We start from the raw sequence: 21,505 nt of genomic DNA on the forward strand, positions 1-21,505 counted from the left end.
ATCCAGGGCTGCATATTATTGTCAGAAATGTTTCATTATTTCAAAATGGTACAGGCAGCCTTTGTTGCTGTAATTCCTCGATTTGACCACAAAATGTAGACGTGGCTGTCATGCACGTGGGCTGTCTGCAGAGTCTTTATCACCACCGTCTTTTACCGTTGCCTTTGGTGAATTGGGAGTTGGTGGACCAGCCATCATCAGCTGCTACAGCAGTAGCATGATGGAATGTATTTTCATCTTCAGCATCATTTATCTACAAAATCGCATTCTTTATGCATCGGGACCAGCATCTTGAACTTGGGTGTGAAAGGTAAGCGGTGGTGTTTATCTGAATAATATAATATTTTATCACTGTTTCTCAGCACTTAAGATGACAATAAAAAAACCCCATAAAATGTGGCATATCTCCCAACATTAGCATCAACATAGTAAATAACATACATAAACTCGTGAAATTATCAAAACAATAACTAAAGTAAATGGGAGAGAACCCATTTTAACAATTATTTGCCTTTAGTGAGCAGGCCACACAAATGCCAAAAATGCCACATTTGCACAGCACAATTAACTCACGCAGCAGTGACAGGAGGAGCTGCTGCGTTTGGTCCATGCAGGGGGATTATTCTGCCACAGAGGACAGAACCTCCATGCGCGACGCTAGCAGGATTGACCATCACGTGTTGGGTTTATACTGCCCACACTACGGGGGGAGAAGGGGGGGGAATCCCTCCTCTGTCAATCGCCACACGGGAAAGAATTTAATCGTAAAGTCAAGGATTCGGATGGACCCCATTTAAGTGAAAACCATCGTGTATTTGCTCATGGAAGTTATTTTCAAGAGACTCTATCTTAAATAGCCGTTCCGGCCAGATTGTGTTTACCCAAATAAAATAGAGACATGGTTGCACACGTAGAGGACAATATGGAACCGTGCAATGTGGCCCCATGTAGTTGGATGGATCAATAACAATGAAAGTTGAACTGCCCCTAATTTGCTGGATTGTTGATTATTTTGACGAGAGCATAATGTTCGTTCCACCGACAAAGGGGGTAACCTGCTTCACACTGTGTGCACTGTCGCCAATGCTAAGTTTGCCCGAATGTCACCCATAACCTTGTAGTGCTGTAACCGAGCAGCTTTAAACCATCAATTAATATACACCGCGCGTGAAATGTGACAACTGCTCGCATCTATTGCGGCACACGAATGCGTATGTGTATTCATTATATCGGCACCTGACTATGCACAGCAGTGGCAGCTAGTATCTGTGACCTGACCTCGGTAGGTCTCCCCGTAGGTTGACCCAGATTAAAATTATGAACCAGTATCCGTCTAAGCTTCACCTGTGGAGGGACGGATGTTGTTTGTGAGCTCGTGGCCTCACTCCCCTCTTGAGAGCCATTTCCTGGTGCTTACCAACAGCACTTACACCAGTCGAACATCTCATACCTGAGCCACAGTGCAGTTGTTTTTTGTATACCTCTGCAAAGCCACCTACGTTATTACTCAAAATACTTCCATTTAAAGTGGTACCTGCTATGTTGGCGAACGTGTTTATGTTTTGCATTATTCCAGGTCTGCACATTACAGGTATGAAAGTGTATTTAATTCATAACCGAGGCAAGAATGAATTAAAGGCAGGAGTCTCATTCCCAAGGGGGGCCCTGGTAAGCCTATACCCAGGATGTTTCCCGGGGCGCGTTTTAAGTTCTGGAGCCTTGTTTACTTACTTCTACATGTTTTAAATCCACTTTGGTGCCTCTCTCGATCGTTGATTACACAGTGTTACATAGCATGCCTTTCTTCCGTGGCTCGGCTTGCTTGTAGTGAAGAACGGTCTTTCCTTTCAAAATCTAAACCCTTAATGGTGCCATTTAGTGGCAATCATCGTGGAGTCAGTTTTGTGGGTTTGTATGGGCTCCTTGTTACGCTTCTTATTTATATATTTTTCTGAAAACTATACCGGCTCATCCTGCTGTGTGTAGCCCAGTGGTGTGCCTCATGCTGCCATGCGTAAATAATACATAAATTATTACTACTATTAGTTCTTACCATTATTTATGATCGTTTTTTATTATTTGTTTTGCTTTTAAAGGTTGCAAACCTGCTGCCCAACACGGTCCCTTTGATTTTTTGTTGGATTATTTTTTGGCGCGCATCATTCACTTACGAATGTATAACTAGCTTCCCATCCTCACTTTAATTGTTTTGACCCTGAAATTTGATTCTGTTACAGATTATGAGTGTATAGAGTTTTAGGGGGGGGGGTGCTGTTTATAGAGAACGGGGAACAAATGACTTAAGAAGCATTTCCTGACCGTTAACTATCATGCGAATTATCAGAGGTCACTGAACGTAGTCGCCGTTGGGGTTTGTAAGGACCTCAGTAATTAACATTACACAACTTTCTCCATGTGCGGGGAGAGCGCTGGAGAGATTTCTTGAATCTGGGTCAGTAATGAACTCCGCCACTCCAGGCAATTATCTGGCTCCACTATCTCAATGTAAAATTACAGTTGTTACTCCACAGCAACATCGGCCATATGGGGAATAAGTGTAAGTAATGAACATATGATCTAATTTGTTTGGAACGTGAAAAAGTGGAAATTCACACCGAAGGAAAATCATTTATGAAAAATATTTTATTTTACTCATTGTGAAAACTGAATGGGTGCTTGAGAATCGTAAATATAATAAGAGGCCGTGGAGCATGAAACGCAGAATTTTTTTGACCATGCCCTTCGTGGAGGGTGGTATCTGTTCAGGGTTTATTTTGCACATGGTAACGCGATCTCGTGCTCGGTATTGACCTGAGCCACAGATGCCAACTAACCTGAGCAGCTCCTTCGTTCCCGAGTACTCAGCTACCATTGCACAGTTACAAATTATACACTCGAGTGTGGTCACGTTCCAAATGACCTCACTGCATATTTACGTAACTGTGTATGCACAGGTGCAGTTTACAGTTACATAAATTATATATATAGAAACAATCGTAAATGAAAAAATGCAACCCTTTATAAACTCACTACTGGATGTAAGTATTCTGCATGCTGTGTTAATTGTGGTATTTTATGGGGGGGGGGGGGGGGGGGTTATGATTATGCTTCACCACTGTGGTCAATGGACATTATGAAGAGGATGGAGGAGGCACAGGAGTGGTTAGGATATCACTCAACGCTCACGTTAGCCGTGGCTGATGATCGAACACAGATACCTGGGTTCTTAGCGTAGTGTGCCTCAACTCAACCCTCTCATCGTCAACACAGACAGATAAATGGGCCATACGTACGTATAGTCTCCTGTTTATAACATGCTTACTAAGTACATTCGCCTTGAATTTTAAAGCAGTATGGTTTCATGTATTATCTCTACGGTCGCACATGCCCCATGTGATTTAATAAGTTATCACACAAAACACCTTTTGTAATATCGCGTCTGAATATGCGTAAATGGTTGATAGGACTATCTCAAGTATTTTTCGCACTGGAGTTAAAAATAAAAGCAATTACACTCTCCCGCCTTTGATTTGGCTATAATGGCCGTGTGCAGCGCAGCGCGCAATGTCTTCGCCGCGCGTGTGATGCTGTCCACGTCTCTGGAGAGGTCCATCGTAATGGTACTGCAGGACACAACCCCAGCGCTGACCGCACTCCTGTTCCACGATCTCTGCTGTCCTGAATTAATTGGCTGTTGCCAGTGAGTAATTTCGCACCTTTCAGAGTTCACACAAATATTTGTGTTGTTGTACGCACGTAATGCGAAATTGGTTACGAACATTAACTAGCGGTCATTGTAGTCTGGTTATTGGTGGTGCCTTTGAATTAATGTAACATCCTTTATACGGAATATTTTTTTTATAATTAGTTTAGTGGTGCATATTTTATAAATGTATAAATTTAAAGGCTGCATCAATATGGGCTTTTATGTACAAAGAGTGTATTCAATTTCATGCAGACCTTTGGCAAATTTGGGTTCCTGACATCATGGCGTAGTGCGCAAATCACTAAATCACAGCTCCACACACAAATACATCACAACCAACACTCTGAACGTTTTCGCTACGCACACGTAAGCTGCAGTTCCATTCATTGTCTGACCATGCCCGCGAAAGGGAACCGCGCCCAAAACAAAAAAATATAGAATTGTTCCTGAGAGAATGTCTGGAAATTTTTAAAAAGAGCAAATTACGTGAAACAACAGAGCAAAACACAGGCAGTGTATTTGTAATTGTGGCTTTTAAACGTTTCATCCAAATCTGCTGTGCAGCTGTAAACCCCCACCCCTCCGTTCACTGGACGCCAAACGTGCGCGCGTGTGTGTACGCATAGTAGGGGGCACAGGTGGTGCATCGGCCAGTCATCTCAGTCAGTCAACCCATGGCACCTGGGTCTGCCCCTTGACCTCCTGCCAGCGGGCGTTCGACACTTCACGTGGCCTTAACGTGCACTCAGCCTGGCACAGGCGCCGTGGTGACGTCACCGCCACTTAGTTGCGAATGGCGGTTGTTGTTGTTGTGTGAGTGGTAGTGTAGCGGTTAATGCGCTGCGCTACGAACCCGGCAACCCGAGTTCGATTCCCGCTCACGACCAACACCAATAACGACTATCTGAACCGGCCATCGGCCTCCCCTAGGTCGACTCGGCCTCACATGAGCACCTGGTGCGGTGTGTTAACATCGCCACTAGGGAGACAAAGGCGGCCGGGCGTGGTGCTGGCCACCCACCCCCTCGTGTGCCATGCCGGCCTTCATAGGTGCTGCTCGCTAACAGCACTTGCCCCAACAGCCTGTGCAGGGTATACAGGGGATCTTTGTCTTTGTTTGTGTGAGCCGGGGGGGGGGAAGGTGGAAGAGGGGCTTAAGAGTTACGATTGTCCGAGACGCTTTGATGTGGACAGACGTCCCATGTGGAAAAGCCTTCAGCAAGGAACTGACTCCGGTATGAACATGGCAGGCAGAGATTGATGACCATGGCGTAGCCCAGAGAAAGTTGTTGAACCAAAAACAGAACCGTTGCACACATAAGAAAACCTTAGACAAATCTGCCCCTTGTGCCGTTAAATGCCCTCGTACACTTGGAAAATATCTCTGGCTGCTGAAAGTGTCATCAGCGAATAGAAGAAGAAAAAACGTGAGGTATGCAAGCTTGAAAATTAAATAAGCAGTTAAAGCATTGTGATTTGTGCACAAGCACAGGTTATAGCAACAGCAACAAACGAATACACCGTGAAACATCTTGCCTGGGAAAAAAAGAATGACGAATCAACCCACCTAATTTTGCCATTAACGCTGCCGGATAAGAGGAATATTTGTGTTAAGGCTGCTGACCCATCTCGGTGGCTTGCATCAGCTAGGGTCACGGTGCTTCTTGAAAAGCCGTGGCCTGAAAACATCAGCCTAAATATGTTATTTTCTGTTGTCGTCAGGCATTGCTAATAATGTAAATAGTGAATGATACCATTCGATCATTTTTGTTTTGCATTGTTGTGTACATTTTTTTTGCATTGCTTTTCAAGCATGAGTATTTTTTTTAAAAAAACTTGATCATTTTTACACCAGTGTGGCTTCATCATGATGCTCTAACATTCGGCTTCCACTCTGCGCCAGTCATCGTTTGGCTCCTGGCTGTGAGCACTCGAGGACATTCATAGTTTCTCACCGCATGGTGTTAAACGCGTGGTCGATGATGGCCAAGCTGTGTGTGCATTTAATCAAGGAACGCTTGATTAAACTGAACAACAACACTGCGTAGAACGTACAAATTGTAACCATGAGCAAAAGTGCTGCAAACTGAAAATTAAGCGAGCTTTTTAATCTCGTTACTTTAAGATGTTTTCTTGTTCGTGTTTTATTATTTTTTTGTTGTGGTTGCACCCGATTCAAGAGCCGAATGGCTCACAGGGCTATACCAAAATAAAGAAACTGAAAAACTAAACAGTACCAATGGTGAGACTCTTCCCACTGCAGATTTTAAAAAATCACTTTTACATTCATCAAATAAATGTTACTTGTCTATTGACACTAATTTAATCAGATTTAATTAACTGTACTTAACCTGCACTGACCAGCATGGTGGAGTGTGGTCAAACAACACCCATTATTGATTCGGCAGTGTGCTGCATATTTGAAGTCCAACCTAAGCTTGAGCAAAACACAAATGTGAGCACGGTCGATGCAGGGCTCGCCTCGTGCGCCCAGTGCAAAATCCGTGGTCAATACGTAAATATGTTGAACTTCTTTCGCACCGTACATATCCAACCGTACTTGCAGGGAGCAGCGTCTGTTATGGTCGCATTTACCATCAATGCACCTTTCTTTGCCGTCTCTGTTCTGCGTGTGCTTGTTTCACATTTAACTTGCAAAACATTCCAAATGTTATCCGCTCACGTGAATTGATCCTACGTGTTCCTCTGCGGGAAAGCGGTCTCGTTAGTGCGATGAAACCTGTCGCGATGTCACGACTCAAAAACTCACGATCTTGCTTCCCAAGGGAACGTTGCTGCTAAGTCGCGAGTTGGTCGGTACCGGTTAACAAACCCCGAAGATGGGCATGCATCTTATATTTGCATCGCATTCTACACCAGGATGTAATGTATTTACGTGTTTGTTATTTCTTAAAACACATGTTAATTGCTGTATTTTATTTAAACTTCCGATGAGTAAATATACGATATTTAAAAAAAAGCAATACACAAACCCATTGCCAATACATTGTCATAAATATCAAAATCATGTTCTCTCATCTTTGATCTTGTAAAAGACACTCGTTTGTCCCCTCCCCTGCACTACGTGACTGTTTTCAGGTAGGGTGCTGTCTGCTATAGGTCAAAGAGGTCAAACACCATCTGTTTCACCGCTTTGTAATGGCTCCATTAAGACAAGAGGGGTTATCCCCCTTTGCAGTCTTCACTGACGCGCCATTCAGGCACCTGGGCCACGATTCTGTCATCTAACGCGACAGCAGAAGTGACGGTCACTCGCAGTCCGTGCGTTGTGCTATTGCTGAATGTGCGTTGCACCATTTGCCACAGAGGTCACTATCATCCGTAGATCAATCCACCCGCTAGTTGCAGGCCTCCCCGAGCCGTTGCCAGCTCTCGCACTCATGCAACTTGACCACGGCACGTAGGTGGCAACCGCTTTACAATGCTGCACGTAGGCACAGTTTTATAGGGCACCCGTTACGTCTGTGCTGTGTACGGCCGTCACTCGTTTTAAAGGAATGGCATCACGTCTACATATCACCCCCCCCCCCGAGTGAGGTCTACGTTTGGCAGGAGAGAAGGGGGGCTACCCCCCCCCTTCGTCGTTGGAATCTCTCGCTACGTGGTTTGGCCGTGCCCGCATGTTGTTGCAATAAAAAAAATATTATTTGAAAAAAAAAAGAAATTCCTAACCCCATTAAACAATTCGTTATTGTAGGTACCGACCTGTCTGACACGAGTATGAAGCTTTGTTAATGAGAAAAAATATACTTTTAAGTTGGATTTCAGGTAACACGATAGTGACATCATCACTGCTGTACCTTTTGGGGCTGTCACCACAATGTGTCAATGGAGTGCTGAAAGGCATTAATAATGTTTCAAATCCTTGTCAGACAGACAGCCTGGGACACACGGCCCAGGTGTGTATCGACAAGGTAAGGGATGTTTGTTTCTTGGGTTATATCTTTAAATATGTGACCTCTGTATGCAGATATTTAATGGATGTCGAATCACAAGGATATTTTGGCATATTGAAGTAACGTCTAGATTTAAATTAAATCGTTAAAATTTGCCTGCAAAATGCAAATTAAATTGAATGGCACTGTTTGCATCAATGTTATATAATCATGTAATAAACGCACAGCAACCAAATAAAATAATATTGCCCCACGTATCCACCAGGGATAAATTACCGAGAGATGGGCGCGTGAGAAATTTGCCACATGCATTCTCTTGATCGTGCAAATTGAAAGTTACCGTAAGAAGCAATGGTATTGTGCTTGTTCATTCAGCATACATGCATCAGCACTGTGGCATTGCATTTGCTGTTTTGCACCCATCAAATATCAGATGGAAAGGAAAAAACTTTGCCAAGCGCAAAAGCCACTGAAGAGACGTGCCGTAGCGGTTACTTCCGAGTATTCTGCTGATCGTGCAAATATTAAGCTCACTTATTATCTATGCACGTAAAAAAACATACCAGATAATGGTAATGGATGTGATTTTGTTATCGTCTTCCAAACACTGATCTTTACATGAATTGCGAGCGTGCATTTCCGTTGCCCTTCTGTTTACCGTGCAAATGTACACTGCACGTCAAAGACGGCAGTTCAGCTCACAAGGACACACCGCCAGCTACTGAATCACAAACACGCACGCGAATACCATTTCTAGATACATTTGAAAAAAAATACCCAAGGAAACTCATCCACTTGTGTCTGCCATGATGTATGATTGAAACATTCTCATAATTGGCATTCAATTATATATTTCATCCATTTAACTTCTACAATCATGTTGATATTTCTTCTCGCTGAAGGTCCTACAGGAATGATTGTAAATGTGGCAGTCTAGGATGTTCAATCACACTGCTCCTGCCCCACGGCAGCAACCATTGCAGCACAGGGACTACGGTTTTGCTCCGTGCATCCTCAGGTGTACCTATGTATCGGGCTGTGTGTGTTGAGTGGTTTCCCGTCCAGGGGAATTCCATATTGGATGAAACTTCACTTTGTGTCTCATTGGTTAGCATAGGAGCCAGACATCTGTCAGAGTGAATGTTATTAGCCACTCAGAAGCTGTCATGAATCGGCCGTACCCATACAGGCATACATCAGAAGTAATAACACAGCAAGTAATTCGCCACCAAGCGAAAGACACATCTCTGTGGCGATTGTGCCAGGCTAGGTGCTCTTTGAGACCGCGGAAGTTGCTAGCAGGATGTTATGGGACAGGCACACGTTATCGGCACATAAACAAGTGCGATGCGACGCATATATACACACACACATATAAAGTACCCCTGTGTGTGCTTTAACAGACCGTTGGCGAAAGTGCTGTTAGCGAGCACCTATTAAGGCTGGCAACTGTGCACGAGGATGTTGTGTGACCAGCACCACACCCGGCTGCCTTTGCCTCTCCAGTGCTGATGTGTTACACAAGTATAAATAGAGTCACACACATGTGGCTACCATTAGCTCCCCCCCCCCCGGCACTTTAATATTGAACATCTGTTGCAGTACATGTCAGTGCAACAACAGGGAATGGTTTTATGACGGCAAGACCGGCAGACCAACACGAGCCTCAGTGACTCACTTTGGTCGTAGAACTTGGTCATAAAACGAGACCTGGATGTCAGACCTCGACTTCAGGCTTGTAATCTGTTGCAATCCCCCCAAAAAAGCCATACGAAGTGGAAGGAGACATCGCAGGCGCCAACAACGTTTTGTGGACAGCATCCTCATGGCAATTCTGGTGGATGTTGCACGGTGCGACTAAGTGACAATAAACTTGCCGTCGCAAGCGATAGCGTTAAGGGCCGCTCTCCAAAATCGACGTCAATTTGGAGATAATTCTGCTGTGGTAATTTGCTTTCGTTGATATATCTCTGCCCTTTTTTTTTAACGCAGCGATGAGCGAGTGCCTATTTCCCTGCTAACCGTCGTAGCTCTTGGTTGGGCGTTGCCCTCAATTGGCTTCTATGCGAAGGAGGCATTCTCAGAAATGGAGACGATTATAACGTAACGATCGTCTTCCTGTTTACACTCACCAGCTTCACCAGCTTCCGTTGAACTGCTAATTTGTGGAACCACTGGCCGCGTTTAGCCAGCTACCGATATGCCCACGGCTTTGCCGAAAACATCCATGAATCTTTAACGAGGTTGGCCTACTTCAAAATCCGCTAAGCCGTCCGCAATATCAAGCCAAAAAATAAGACACTAGCTGGGAGTGAGCAATTAATCCTTTTCAATGCTCCATACATTTTAAAATCACGAGAGTGTTTTTGGTGGTAAGTGCCGTAACATTTTAAAGTGCATTTCCAGAAGCCGGCTAGATTATCACTGTCACCCGTGTGCTGTCTGTGGTCATACTCTGTATGTAAAGGTTTATACTTTTTATCAGTAGTATAGCTCTACCGTGTTGGAGTACTGTAATGAAAGCTATGTAGGGCCCTGTAAATAATTTCTTTGTGAAACATAGGCCCTCATTATTATGTGGGAAGGGCCAGTGTTTTGCAAACAATTTATTTGGAGTTTGGTTTATTTAAATTCATGGTCGTAGCTGCGGTCTCTCATTTACAGAATGGCATATTCTAACAGAGATTGCCATTTAATGGCAATTACATTTACACATAGTTACTTTCTGCAGCGTATTCCTGTTAGCTTTGAGGCACATTCTTCAGAGCTTTTGGCATATTTTTTAATATACATTTGTGATTGTGGAATCGGTGTCGAAATGTTTGTTATTTATTTCATTTCACCGAGTCTTTAATTGTGTTCATAAGACAAGAATGGCTCCCTCTAATCGTGATCTTTTCTAAAATACTTTCAGCATTTACTCTCATTTGCACAAGTGTAATATTACTACATTATTATCATCATCATATTTTTTCTCTCCAAATTCCATTCTATTTGGGCTATCAGGCAAATGTCATGAGACTAATTAACATGTTTCGGAACTATCACAGCGAGCAGTGCACCACCCTGTGTTCGAGAACAAGCCTGGAAGATGCACAAATAATTACAAAAAAATAAACAGTTCGTGGGCCCCTCTCTCCACATCAGTTATTATCCTGAGGCATATATTTTTTTAACTAACTCATTCAAACTTGCTAAAATACACATGACGATGGTACACGTGCGTTTTAAATTTGGGATAATGAATACTGAAACGGTTTCTTCGTGACAGAATAAGACAACAGTTTGGTGAGATGTCAAGAAAGTGACGTGGCCAACATTACTTTTTTGGAAGCTAATATTCCCACTGAGGCATGGATTTCAGAATACGTAAATACATTCAGCATCATGTTTCAATCTGCTGCACTTTAATTAAATATTGTACCCCAAGAGCTCGTGGTGATTGCCCGTCCACTCTCTATAACCATGTGAAGGAAGTGCTGTTGCCATCATCAGCTGTGAATGTACTGAGTGGGAAAATAAATTCATAATAAAGGTTTTTGGGTTAGATCGCGTTTATTTTTTTTGTTTATTTTTTTGCTGATTGGCCGTGTCGGGTGGTGGAGGGTTACGACACATTTATAAATAAACGCGATCTAACCCAAAAACCATTATTATGAATAATATTGGTCGCCAAAGCCTACATGTTAAACTGGGAAAATAAATGTTCGTGAAATTGTTTTCTGTCTCACCTCTGCCCTCGTTACATTGAAGTGCGAAGTATTACGACGATAGGTCCTGGCGGGAGCTCGATGTGTTCGTGATGAATCTTGAAAAGCTCCGACAAACATATGTCAACGGTGCATCTGTGGAGACGCAGACTGACAGCCAAATGTATAAGGGTGTCTAAACATGAATTATGTCCTTCTTTAGTTTTCCTCTCATTGCCTCAGTACCTGTGCATAATATATGGAATTTAGTTGGAAGCAATTACAGTGAACGCTAAGGTGGCGTCTTGCCAGTATCGGTTTACTTAAATGTCAAGAAAAACTAATAAATTAAAAAAAATTGTCCAGTTTGACTGGCAGTCATATCCGTTCATGGACACGTATTTTATAGCGCGTATCGGTTATTTGATTACATTAAAAGTGTAATTTAGATCCATGGGGAGGGAGTTATTTCTTTAGTGTGTGAATTTCGATTTCTTACAACTTGGATCTCGGAAGAATTCTCAACACACAGCGAAAACAGAGTACCTGCATGACATACAGTAGTTTAAATCTCATTGTCTCTTTAAGATGCAATGTGGTGTATATTTCTACAAGCATGGGTTTCAACCATGTCGAAGTATTTTGTCCGTTATAAAATGTTACTGTGCCTTTCAGTCAAATAACTCTAACGATGTGTTACGTTTTATGAAGCACAATAGGCTTTCCATTTACATTCAAACTTAAAGATTTACATTGAGAGTGCGACCATTCACAAAATCGGCAAAATCGTTGCTCATTTACAAATAACGGCACGTGTGCATGCTCACACAAGCCGAGTGTAAAGGTCAAATTTCGGTCATCACACGTGATTGCAAAATCATTTCATCAGTGCCACTGGCCTACCTCGCTCAAATAAGCATCTTCATCCGTGTGTGTGTGTGTGCTGTTTGCTGTGTCCACAGATATCGGGAGGGGTAGTGTAGCGGTTAGTGCTCTGCGCTACAAACCTGGCGGCCCGAGTTTGATTCCCGCTCACGGCCAACACCCAGTGACGATTATCTGAAGCAGTCCGGGGCCTCCCCTAAGTGGACTCAGCCTAAACGAATTACCTGGTGCGGTGTGTAAACATTGCCACTAGGGAGATAAAGGCGGCCGGGCGTGGTGTTGGCCACCTACCCCCTCGTGCGCCATGCCGGCCTTCATAGGTGCTGCTCGCTAACTGAACTCGCCCCAACGCTCTGTTGAAGGCTACACGGGGGGGATCTTTATCTTTGTGTGTGTTTTTTTTGTGCCCACAGTGAATTGTGTGCAGGAAGGGAATGTATACAGCGACAAGGACATCTGGAAACCGGAGGCCTGCACCATCTGCGTGTGTGACAGTGGTAACATCCTGTGCGATGACATCGTCTGCGTTGAGGACGTGGAGAATTGCCCCAACCCGGAGATCCCTGATGGAGAGTGCTGCCCCATCTGCCCCACAGATATCCCAGGTAGGCGCCACGTTAATCACGGACGTCTGTGCTACACGTGTACGTGTGTGTGTGTGTTCACGTGTGTGCGTTGTCTGCACGTGGGGAGCGATATTGTAGCGGTTAGCGCGCTGCGCTATGAACCTGGCGACCCAGGTTCGATTCCCGCTCACGGCCAACACCAGTGACGATTATCTGAACCGGTCCCGGGCCTCCCCTAGGTCGACTCAGCCTCAAATGAGAGTACCTGGTGCGGTGTGTAAACATTGCCACTGGGGAGACAAAGGCGGTCGGGCGTGGTGTTGGCCACCCACCCCCTCGTGCACCGTTCCGGCCTTCATAGGTGCTCGCTAACAGCACTTACCCCTACAGTCTGTTACAGGCTATATGGAGGATCTTTGTCTTTGTAACTAGTTCCTGATGCAAACATTGGCACCGGGGAGACAAAGGTGGCCGAGTGTTGTGCTGGACACACAACCCATTAATGTGTTGTGCTGGCCTTCATAGGTTCTCACTTACAGCAATTACCCCCAATAGTTAATGTGGGTTACACGGGGGATCTTTGTTTATATTTGACGTGGTACTACAGTGTGCTTACCACATGCTTACCATTCGCTTGGGGTTTAACATACAGGCCATTACAGACATGCTCTAATAACCATTGAATACAATTATAATAATTAGGCACTTCTTTGCGGTAGATTCAGTTATTGTCAAGCTGGTCTTTTAATGAACGTATTATTACAATGAAGATTTGTCTCTAAACACCTCTCATTAGAGGCCTCCTCTTAAAAGTGTTTTTTTTTTAATTCGGTGTGCAACTGATGACTGTAGTAGTTTGAAGCACAAACTGTTGCTTTCAAAAACAGGGTCCTTTTCGAGGGACTACAAGCGCAGGACAAATATAACTGGAACGTTTTCTCTCGTTGTGCTCCTTCCCTTATGCTGCTGCTCCAGTCTCAGCATCGTCACAGCGTTTTCACTCGCACAATAGAGGGCCCCCATATAATGGGCGTCTGGGTGGTGGAATAAGGGGAGTGGGGCTCAAAGTGGCATTCTGTCTCGGCCTCCAGGGACCTCTGAGTGGCCTTGCATCCTAAGTGATGCATGTAAGCACATCAACGAACAGTATTTTTAGGCATTTAATTTGAACTATGGTAGAGCAGTGAGAGAAAATGATCGTTTTTTGTTGTCGTTGCTTCTAAAGAATATATCATAAGATTATTTTGGAGTGCCATTCGTTCGATGGTTCTCTTTAAAACGTCAGGGGACCTGATGCCTTCAGAAGTGTTGTACTCGGTTAAATCGTAATATAGACGAGAGCAATAGCAAACTAAGTACCAACAGTGAGTGCACGCTTGGCATGTGCTGCAGAAGCAAAGAGTAGTAACGCTGATGTCAACAGAGCGTATCTATTAAAAACGTCCCCTTGCTCAAGAGGCAATTCAACAACCTGGAAAGAACGCTGCGCGCAAACTATGCGCATGAATGGCAATTTCACCTTGAAATTCAAAAGCATGCTGGCATTCCTGTAATAGTTGACTGTTAATGATGCCTTTTATGTAAATGTATTGCAAGTGGAAGTAAATTGGACCCCTTGGCTCCATACGCCAGAGATGTGTTTAAACAATGAGCGTTGTCTGCACGTTTGTTATGGTTTTACGACCCGGTCCGCTTGTGAATATTCACTTTCATAGTGGCATGGGAATGCCTCGCTGGCAAACGTGCACGTGGACGATACTGCGACAGGGAATATAATTTGTAAAACAAAAACGTTGGGTCATAAAACCGGTGGGCACCTTGTACGATTACATGTATTCTTGTACGTTGAAGGAGGCGCCCTTAAAGTTTGTGTGTAAAGCTCAGTTGCGTGCGAAGAGCTATTTCTGACTTGGTGCGCTCAAGGGAAGTAGCATTGAATCAGCGGTTTGGAGAGCTGATGGCTCTTGGAGATATGGAACTTGTCTCGCACGAGCGACACGGACGGACGAGCGTTTGGAGGTGGTGGTGGTGGGGTTGGGTGAGGGGTCTGGGGTGAGATTTGTGTTGTTGTTGTGGTGCCTGCAAGGCGCACAGCAAAACACTCGAGCTACTTACTGTCCAGGCTGCTTTTCCAGGCAGCCTCACGTCTCGTGTCCCCGTGATTAGCGTTCTCCCGACGTCAACGTCAATCAGCGCGGCTTTTCGGTGATCTGAACTTTGCTGGAAAGATTTCGGTTTGTGATTGCATTGCTGCGATCGTTCGCCAGCTCTAAAGATTTTGAATCAAGGCGTCGCAGGACGGCTAAGGTTTTCAACAAATGTGCATTCTGTTAAATTCAGAAGTTCACACTCTGTGAAGACGTTATGATTCAAGGAATGTGGGTAGTTATATTTGGCTGATATGTAGTTCAGATTTAGCATGCCCCATTGTACGATATGTACTCAATTAAAATCTTCATCATCACCATCCGTGGGAAAAAAGCCCGGAGGTGTCCACTACACATTTCGCAATTTGTTTCCACTTCCCTCTGTCTTCTTGGTGAATCTTATGTGTGTGGCGTTTAACCACGGTGATCAGAGACAACATTTACATCCACTCCAGAGTGCAGAGGAATTCTGCTCATTCAGGTTACTCCAGGCTCTCACGTGTGCTTTTATTACATGCTCAGCACAAACACCGTGTAACGTATTTGTGAAATTGCTTTGCATGCAAGCTCATCTCGCAGTAGAGGTTACTCTGACAAATACGTGCTATTTACTTGCAACAATTTTCAAATAGGGTCTTTTCACGCGTAATTTATACCTTCACCTAATTCTTCCTCTAGCTGCATATTACACCTTGTTTAGTTATTCGTGTATGTGTGTTAATGCTTATTGCTGTATGATGGTTGTTTGTAACTGACGCGTAAAACATGTCAGGTGTGCTGAGACAACTTGAGAATCTACTCCAGATAGGGATAAGGCTACCTCAGGTCCTGGTTTAGCTGAGACAGTCACAGTGATTTCATAAAGTCTGTACAAGGTGTCGCGAAGCTTTTGTTAAAACTAGGATTTCGTCCCAGCTTTATGTTCATGATACAGGCAAAGGGCAGGGCTACTACCTGGCAGAGGGGTTAGACGTGGCCAATTAGAAGTGGGCAGGGTCAATGTCACAAAGAACCAATCAGCTCACTGTGGGTGGGGCTAGTGGCTGAGTGGGCATGGCAATGTAAAAGGGGGCAGGGCTGAGAGAGAGAGAGAGGGGCCCCTGTTAATTCTGACCACATGTGTCCACATGTTGATCCTCCCAGAGAAACGTGGTGATCTTTAAGATGGGGATAAAATCGATCTCGCAGCGAAATATTCCACGTGAAATCAAACGACCTGCTGGAATAACAGCTCTCCTGCACGAGAGAAAACCCTGGCTGATCGCTGCCACGTGGGTCACCTCGGATTGCTGAGCAGCTTCGGAGACTGGGATTGAGTCGAGCACTTTGCTGAGATCTTTGAGGTCTGGGAGGGCACACTACCTGTTACCATAGAGACGCACGGTGCCACCACCCCCCCCCCCCTCTCGTCCAGTGGGTTTGAGATCGGCAGACATACATGCCGAGACTGTGGAGACCTCTAACCCTTGTCCTGAAATCAGCTCACACTTTTTTATATGTATAAAAGAATGCATTTCTAACTGGTTGTTTGTTTTGTTTTGTTTCTAGAGCCGTCACCCACGTCTGCTGTAAGTGCTATTTATTCAAGTTTTTGTTTTGCTCTCTTACATCAAATATTCCCTTTCGCTGAGTGAACGCTGAATAATTACCAATGCCTCCCTTAAAATCATCCATTATCGCTCCGCTGCTGAACGAAGGCCTTCCCCAACATGTGATCATTTTCTCCCGTTCTCGTGATGCTCCTTTGGCTGCCACTCTCTCATTATTCTTGACCACAGTCCACCATCTAGCAAGGTGTAACTGGGCATGAGCCCACTTACCGTACTTTCTGTAACTCAAAATAATGCCTATTAACTTGCATATGTTCTCTGCGGTCCATTCGTTACTCTTCCCGTCACTGTGATTCCAAGCGCAATCTTCTCCTTCGTTCTTTGTGCGATTATATTTTTATTCCACTTTTTCCTTTTGCCAATGTCCCGTCTTTCTGGTCCATATGTCATAGCGGGCAATTATGCAAACTTGTTTAAACACGCTCCAACTCGCTCGGGTCCGTCTCTTTACTCCATCATCTTGATCCTGGTCTGTCCTCAGCGTTGCATAGCTAATACATAACAAATGAATTGGTGCTTTTAGCCTGTGTCTTTTGGTATCTAACCTGTGCATTATGTTTTGCTGTTGCAGGTAATAAAGCCCTCAATTACGAATGGTCCCATTGGCCCCAAGGTAAGTTTTGGTTTCTTTGCCAGTATTGCCACCTCTTTAAAGTGCAAAAAATTGCCAAACAAACCTTAAAACGCCACTCTCTGTCTTGAGATCGCCCTTCGAGAAGAGTACTCAAAAACGTCACCAAATGACACTTTACCAAGTAAACTGATACAGGGTCCTTATATACACACACACACGCACCTGGAATTGCTCCTACATTGGAATAATGTCCTTTACTCAGAAAGTCATGAGATTTTGTTCTCAGTTGCTTTGACAAAATGTCATCACTTGAGAATCCCAAAAAGTCACAAGACCCAACGACAAAAAACACGAAATTGTTTTCTGGAAAAGGTACGCAACTCGCTGCTATCATAGTTTAGCGTCGTCTATCCACGATGACTTCTCCCTTGCAGTGGAAATGCATTGTGACACTTTCCAGGGTTCCGATTCACTTGTTTATTTTTGTCAAATAGGCACCGTTTATGCGAGTGAAAGTTTTTTTTTTGGAAAATCGGGAGGTTGAATTCAAATGTGCACATCCTAAAAAAAGAACCTTATCCAACCTGTAAACGGAATATAAATGCGTGCCCTTTATCTTCAAATGTTATGCATTTTGGATGCAGCGAACACATTAATTTTAAAATTAGCAACACATGATAGAATATATCCATAATACAGGCTTTTTTGGGGTTAGATCACAATGTGACCCAAATTTAATTGTTCTAACCCAAAAAAAACTGTATTATGGATGATATTGGTCGTGAAATCCAACGTGTTAAACATAATCTGTCCAATTGCGGGCAGGAAGAAACTTAAAAAAAACAATGAGGAGATCACAGCACAGGGCAGCAGTGGCAGGTGATTATGATAAATCATTTCACGTTGGGAAAATATAAGTTACTCAACATGTATGAATACACTTTTTTTCTCTAGAAGTTAGCCGAATTATCCTACTTCCTGTTGGAAACCCGATGAGTAATGATGTGTCCAGAATGTGGCCTGTGGGAGGTAGGTGGTGGGTGAAATGTCCCTCTTTCAGCTGTTGCAAAAGCATTTCGAGCTTGGAGTGAAAGCCGCATTTTCGCATATGTCACGTGATATGAAGCAGCGCTTGAACCATATCTGCTGCTCATTTTTCCACTTTATATTGGGCTGAGTGTCATACCATACTGAAGTCTGAATCGTGTTTTTTTATATATATAACGTTATGTATTTTATAATATAATACGGTAAAGGTAAAAGTGCAGCCCTACAATTGTTTGCTAATGCCACTACTGGCGGACGGCCTCCACTAGAAGGAGCTCTAGAAAGCCCCCCTGGAGGGAATTTGGCCTACTCTTCCACACTGAATGCAGTATTTTAAATTTCACCGACCATTCCAGGTGACTTAGTGCACTGACACATCCCGAATGCTTTGATGGAAAGGCGCTGTCATGGGCAGATGTGTTATCTCTTCTGCTTCTGCAGGGCACGAAAGGAGATCCTGGCCCAAAAGGATCCAATGGGCTGAACGGAGATCCGGTACGCTGTCCCACAGGGCTCACAGAGAGCAGTACAACCACGGTGGAAGCTGGCAGACCCAGACAAATGTGCACAAAGTAGGCGCACAATTATGCATCAGGGCCCTTTTTTCGATTGTTTTCTTAAAACACTCGTCATGACACGTTCATGGACTTGTTTCAAGGTTTACTTTGTTAAACCTGGTGAGAACCCAAGAGACCAGGATAGCCTCAATTGTAAGAGTGTGAGGATCAGTTGTTTATTGAGTTATGCAAAATATATGCACATAATATGGCAACGTCATGATTATGCTAATAGTATGAACAAAACTCAACACACATTGAGAGAAAAAGCCACACTAATATTGAAGCAGTAAAAATTTGACAGTTGATTGATTCTTGAATGTAATCACAAACTTGGATCATGGGAAAGTAAATTGTTGCTTACCTGAGAAAATGTGAAATGGAAGGAACATTCGAAATGGTTAGATTTATTTAGATTTTAAAACAAATATATACGCGAGGTTTATTTAGATAATAAAGGCCATGTTGTGAATAATATTGCGGAAATATGCTGGGAGGAGAGAAATACTGTGAACAAAAAGAGCCCATGCTTAAAATTCTGAGACATTTTCTTTGATTTGTGAAAGAAAAAAATGGATTGTCCACAAAAAGTATTCAAAATATTCAGGTTCATCTTTTTTTTTACACTTGTGCAGAATGCACCTTTGAATGCACAATATCTTGGCAAGAGTAATTGCTTCTCAGCTGTACCATTCCTCAGGTACAGCTTTAGATGGTGGCCCAGAACAAATCTGCTATACTCACGTCAGAAAAAAACGCCCTGGAATTTCTTACCGATCGTTTTATATTTATTTATGTAATACATATTTCCGTGCCATTTTACTTCTCAAGCAAATGCAGCACACAAAGCATTCTTTATGAAGCACCCATCAGCCATCACATTTACGTCCCTCTCAAACGACACATGCCACATCACTTTCACCTGGTCGAACGTACTTTATTTTATTTTTTGAATAAAAAAAAAAGGTCCAACCGTTATTTATTTTGCTACTCTGCAGAGGCAAAAGAGCACTCTCATTATGTCCACTAACCTACGTGTATTGGAAAGTTGGCGGCGCGGACCGAGTGGAGACGGTTACTGGAGCCGCAGTGCTCACGCTGAGCGGTGGCTGTGCTGCCGTCCTGCAGGGCTCCTCGGGTATCCCCGGGACCCCCGGCAAGCCTGGCAACAACGGCCCCCGGGGACCGGCAGGGCCCCCTGGACCCCCTGGCCCATCCGCCCCCACCCGCTTTGGAAATGTAAGACCATTGGGGGTACATTTCTGCTCCCCCCCCCCCCTCCAACATCGAAGGTTAATTAAATAATGCGGCACATGCCGATAATTATGATTAGATGACGATACGTTTTTTTTTGTATTGCTTGCTATAATTATCTAGGAGCTGTTAACCATCAAAATGCTACCCATTACAAATTTTCCCTTACTCATGATTTAGAATTATTCCAGTGTATATCGCTGGTAACGATACATATGACGATGCGCTTCATAGAGTGGTAACAATTCAGCGTTATGCCTCAGGTATTTGCTGTGCACGCGAATGCATGTACACGTGTGCGCGCGCATGCGTGTGTGCGTTCACATGTGTGCCCCTGTGCATTGCAGCAAGCCCAAATGGCAGGAGGATTCGACGAGAAGTCAGGACAATCCATGATGGGAATGGGAATGACTGTTCCGGTGAGCCAATGCCCTCCCCCCATCCCCCCTGCCCCCTCCACCCCCCCCCCCCCCCCCCGAGCTACCATTCGTTTACAGGATTTCCAGTGGACTCCGTTCCCAAGTGTATGTCTAATGAAGGCACCAGCAAAGGTCGTCAGCGAACAAGAGTGGCAGAGCATGCTGCCTTCCTCCCGCTACGTCTCTGAAACTTAACACATCGCAAAGGCCACAGCACATATTCCTTAATTGGGTTGTTACATCCCTGTACAATTCTATAATCTGACATGTAAGCGGCAATGCAATGAGCAACAATAAGCTCAAGAAGACAATGCAACGTGTAATATATGAATTGATTTCCTGGATTTAATGCCTTGAGGTCAGAGGTGGTTCGCAAAAGTTGTCACATTGACACTTCATGAATGGCTCTCGGTGCAATGGATGTGAGTGTGGCCCTTAATTTCCGTATACATTTGGCCGGTCGTTGCTTTCATGGCTGACAACGGTGCTCCGTGAGCAGAATATTTTGCCCCACATATAGTTTTGTCAAAAACTTTACTTAGGCATGTGAAATGGTGCACGTCTGCTTACAATATGTCATCTTAACGCAATTCCTGTAGCACCTTGACCATGTTGCTTTACAGAGATAAAAAAAAATGGTACATATGAATGTAACGGTGCAAATGAGTCAAATAAAATATGTGCATATATGTAAATGTGTTTCGTCGACTTGTGATTTATACGAATTGTTTTCAAACGAAAATTTCGCCTACTTGTAATGCTCGAGGCTGTGAAAAAGAAGAAGTGTGATCTGCTCGCCATTGAACGCTTTTCTAAATTCTTTTGTCATCTTCTCGTCGCACAGGGCCCCAGTGGACCTCCGGGTCCTCATGGACTGCCAGGCTCTGCAGTAAGCACACTTTGTACTTGTCGTCACTGTGGCCAGTAGAATTAAGCAGAAGCACACTAATGTCAGTTACCAAAAGAATGTTTTTTTTTTTTTAAATCAGCCGACCTAACTGACCATCACTAAATTTAAGCTGTGCAGTATTTCAATGGCTCCCGCAGCTTTACATTGAAGGTTAAAAAAAGGCTTTGATGTACAACATTGTTTTGTCGAGATGGCAAGACAAAGGTTTTGAATTCACGAAAATC

General features: G+C 43.9%; 1 protein-coding gene across 1 annotated transcript in view; it reads left to right on the top strand.

The window, feature by feature from the left end:
- LOC116948593 (uncharacterized) overlaps positions 1 to 21,505 on the top strand; it is a 75,764-nt gene that overhangs the window by 6,889 nt on the left and 47,370 nt on the right. The window contains exons 2-8 of the mRNA XM_032965404.2: positions 12,611 to 12,802; positions 16,459 to 16,478; positions 17,092 to 17,133; positions 18,583 to 18,636; positions 19,827 to 19,937; positions 20,300 to 20,371; positions 21,216 to 21,260. Of these exons, the coding sequence (XP_032821295.1) occupies positions 12,611 to 12,802; positions 16,459 to 16,478; positions 17,092 to 17,133; positions 18,583 to 18,636; positions 19,827 to 19,937; positions 20,300 to 20,371; positions 21,216 to 21,260 (536 nt within the window). The remainder of the gene's footprint in view (positions 1 to 12,610; positions 12,803 to 16,458; positions 16,479 to 17,091; positions 17,134 to 18,582; positions 18,637 to 19,826; positions 19,938 to 20,299; positions 20,372 to 21,215; positions 21,261 to 21,505) is intronic.

This window comes from Petromyzon marinus, chromosome 34 (assembly GCF_048934315.1).
Source record: "Petromyzon marinus isolate PM22_M1 ecotype Great Lakes invasive population chromosome 34, UKy_Petmar_22M1.pri1.0, whole genome shotgun sequence".
In the NCBI taxonomy this organism is placed as follows: Eukaryota; Metazoa; Chordata; class Hyperoartia; order Petromyzontiformes; family Petromyzontidae; genus Petromyzon; species Petromyzon marinus.